The sequence below is a fragment of the Capsicum annuum genome, chromosome 8 (genome assembly GCF_002878395.1).
Source record: "Capsicum annuum cultivar UCD-10X-F1 chromosome 8, UCD10Xv1.1, whole genome shotgun sequence".
Taxonomy (NCBI): domain Eukaryota; kingdom Viridiplantae; phylum Streptophyta; class Magnoliopsida; order Solanales; family Solanaceae; genus Capsicum; species Capsicum annuum.
In genome coordinates, this window is record NC_061118.1 from 165,459,356 (window position 1) to 165,461,870 (window position 2,515).

A 2,515-nucleotide genomic window follows, 5' to 3' on the forward strand; every position below is an offset into this window, starting at 1 on the left:
CTCATAATTTATCCACCTCTCGTGACTATTGTCCATATATTTTATATGGTGGAGACATGCAGTACCAAGTAGTATATAAATCAGTCTAAAATATGAGTCATTCCTATAAAGCTTGAACCGGAATAACTTACATATTACCTTCCCACTTTTGATATTTGATTAATCAGAAAATTTTAACAGCAAAAACAATCTCATTTCTTTCCTTTATGCCATATCATAAGTCGTAGAATTTGATTATTATATCATCAGCAAATTAAAGGATCTCACAGTAGGAGTAAAATTTCTACTACGAACACGAAACTTGTTGATGCCTTAATTTTTAAGGTGATTATCACTTAATAATCTGTCCATATCAAATGTTTACGCAATTGAATACATGGCATGGTGAGGCACATAAATTTTCATTGAATGTTTTACAATGATAACTAATGTATATACTCCAATCTTATTAAATCACTTAATTATAAAAAATTTATATGAGTCGATCTAAACATGTCTGACGAGAAAGGTTTTTTACACTTGGACAAAAGAAGAAACATTTATTGCAAGCTAGTTTTCTTCAACTTTTCATCAGTAGTACACTTTGTGACAATCTCATCGATGAACGCCTGCAAATTCTGCTGGGAGGAGCCACCTTCAGCCACCGCATCCTCCGCCGCTTTCTTCCACTTCAACGCATTTTGTTTCATCTCTACCGCCTTTGCTCCGCTCATCGCCTCCCTTACGCATTTCTCCACTTCTTCACGAGGAATAATTCTATTTTCATTTTCACCTCTACACAATTGAATCCCAACGTTAAACACGTCCACTAAGTACTTAGCATCGAGTACTTGATCACCCCATTGAGGAAACGCAATAATTGGCGTACCAATTGATATTGCTTCCATAGTCGAATTCCATCCACAGTGAGTTAAAAAACACGCCAATGATGGGTGTGCTAAAACTTGTTCTTGTGCACACCATTGGACAATTTTGGCCTTGTCACCAGCTTTGTCCAAAAATCCATCAGGTAATTTTACTGGTAAAAAACCTGTCCCGGTGGATGGTTCTTTTATTACCCATAAGAAATTCACCCCTGAATTTAACAAACCATAGGCTAATTCATCAACTTGTTCCTGTTTCAATATGACTATGCTCCCAAACGAAATGTATACAACAGAGGATGATGATTTTGAATCGAGCCATTGCATTATGCCACTATCAGCTGTTAACAAATCGCCGCGAATATCTTCGTCTTCATCTGGGGGAATTAATTTAGGATGCTTGAATAATGGACCAATAGTTTTAATTGGACAAATTTTGGAGAGGTGATCAACGAGCTCGAGTTCAAGTTCTTGAAATGTATCCATTAGTATACAAAATGGAGTAGACAGTTTTTCAAATTGACCCAAAATAGCATTCTTCAACATAGTGTACGGAGAAGCAGGATGCAAAAAACTAGGAATTTCGTCATGTTTGAGTAAGGGCATACCTGGAAGTTGAACTTGTAGCTCGGGATTTGTTCCAGTGGGAAAAGGAGCTAATTTATTCAGATAATGGTAGTAACAAGAAAAGCTCGCAGCTGATTGAACCCAAAGGACAGCACTAGGAATTCCGAGGGTTTCAGCAACATCTGAAACCCAAGGAATAAAGGGATTGTTGATAAAACAAGAAACAGGGCGACCCTGTTTCTCGTTATCCTCAATCATTTGAGGAAGGAGTTTTTTACCCACTAACTCTAGATGCTGCATGTAAAGCCCGAGGTTGGCTCCCTCGGGCTTCGAATAATCCCATGCATCATCTATGAATTGAAATCTTATCATACCTGAACCATAACGTGTAGGCTCATCGCTTAAATTTTTGTTAGCTTTTTTCATTAGAGCACCATAACTTTCAGGTGTGGAAAATGTGACAAGACTACCCTTGGTTGCTAGGCGTTTGCCAAGTCGAAGAAGGGGATTGACATGTCCTTGGCCTGGAAATGAGACCATAAAGACATGAATTGGTGGCATTTCATCTTGAGAGCCCATAAAACTTTTCTGTATATTTGCAGAATGTTTCTTGGAATTTAATAACTAGAAATATTTCTGAGTTCACAAAGTAGTAGATAAATAAGCTGTTTAAATAGAAAGTAGACAAGGATGTAGGCCGCCTTATTTAAAAAATAAAAGGCAGATTGCCTAAATACCCTCGAAATTTGGTGCATTTTATTCAAATCTCCTCCTTGGCTTATTACTATTCCACTTTTTTCTAAATAAGTGCATGATTTCCTCTTTTAAAATAAAACATTATTATTTTTAAGATATATTTTTTAATTAAATTTTTAAAAATATAATTTATAATATTTTTTATATATTTTTAAATATTTAAAATTTTAATTCAAAATAATTAAATTAATTTAATCTTATTTAACTTTAAAAATTATTCAAATTAACTCACAAAAAATAAACACCCGCTTAAAAAGGAATGGAGGAAGGTTACCTCAAAAATAATTAGAACCATTTTTATATTAAAAAAAAAAAAAAAAAAAGCCAAG

General features: G+C 34.7%; 1 protein-coding gene across 2 annotated transcripts; it reads right to left on the reverse strand.

Moving 5' to 3' along the window:
- Window positions 1-382: 382 nt before the first annotated feature.
- Window positions 383-2,086, reverse strand: LOC107879955 (gallate 1-beta-glucosyltransferase 84A23). Of its 2 annotated transcripts, XM_016726878.2 has the most exons (2): window positions 1,472-2,086; window positions 383-1,240 (listed from the first exon to the last, which is right to left on the reverse strand). In XM_016726878.2, exons 1-2 carry the CDS (start codon window positions 2,007-2,009, stop codon window positions 540-542), a joined length of 1,239 nt encoding a protein of 412 aa, XP_016582364.2. In that variant the 5' UTR covers window positions 2,010-2,086; the 3' UTR covers window positions 383-539. The 2 variants fall into 2 exon arrangements, with proteins under 2 accessions (XP_016582364.2, XP_016582363.2); XM_016726877.2 differs by having other exon boundaries at window positions 383-2,086.
- Window positions 2,087-2,515: the final 429 nt, after the last annotated feature.

What these genes read in the sequence shown, in the direction of transcription:
- LOC107879955 (XM_016726877.2), bottom strand. Translation starts at nt 2,009, where the DNA reads ATGGGCTCTCAAGATGAAATGCCACCAATTCATGTCTTTATGGTCTCA.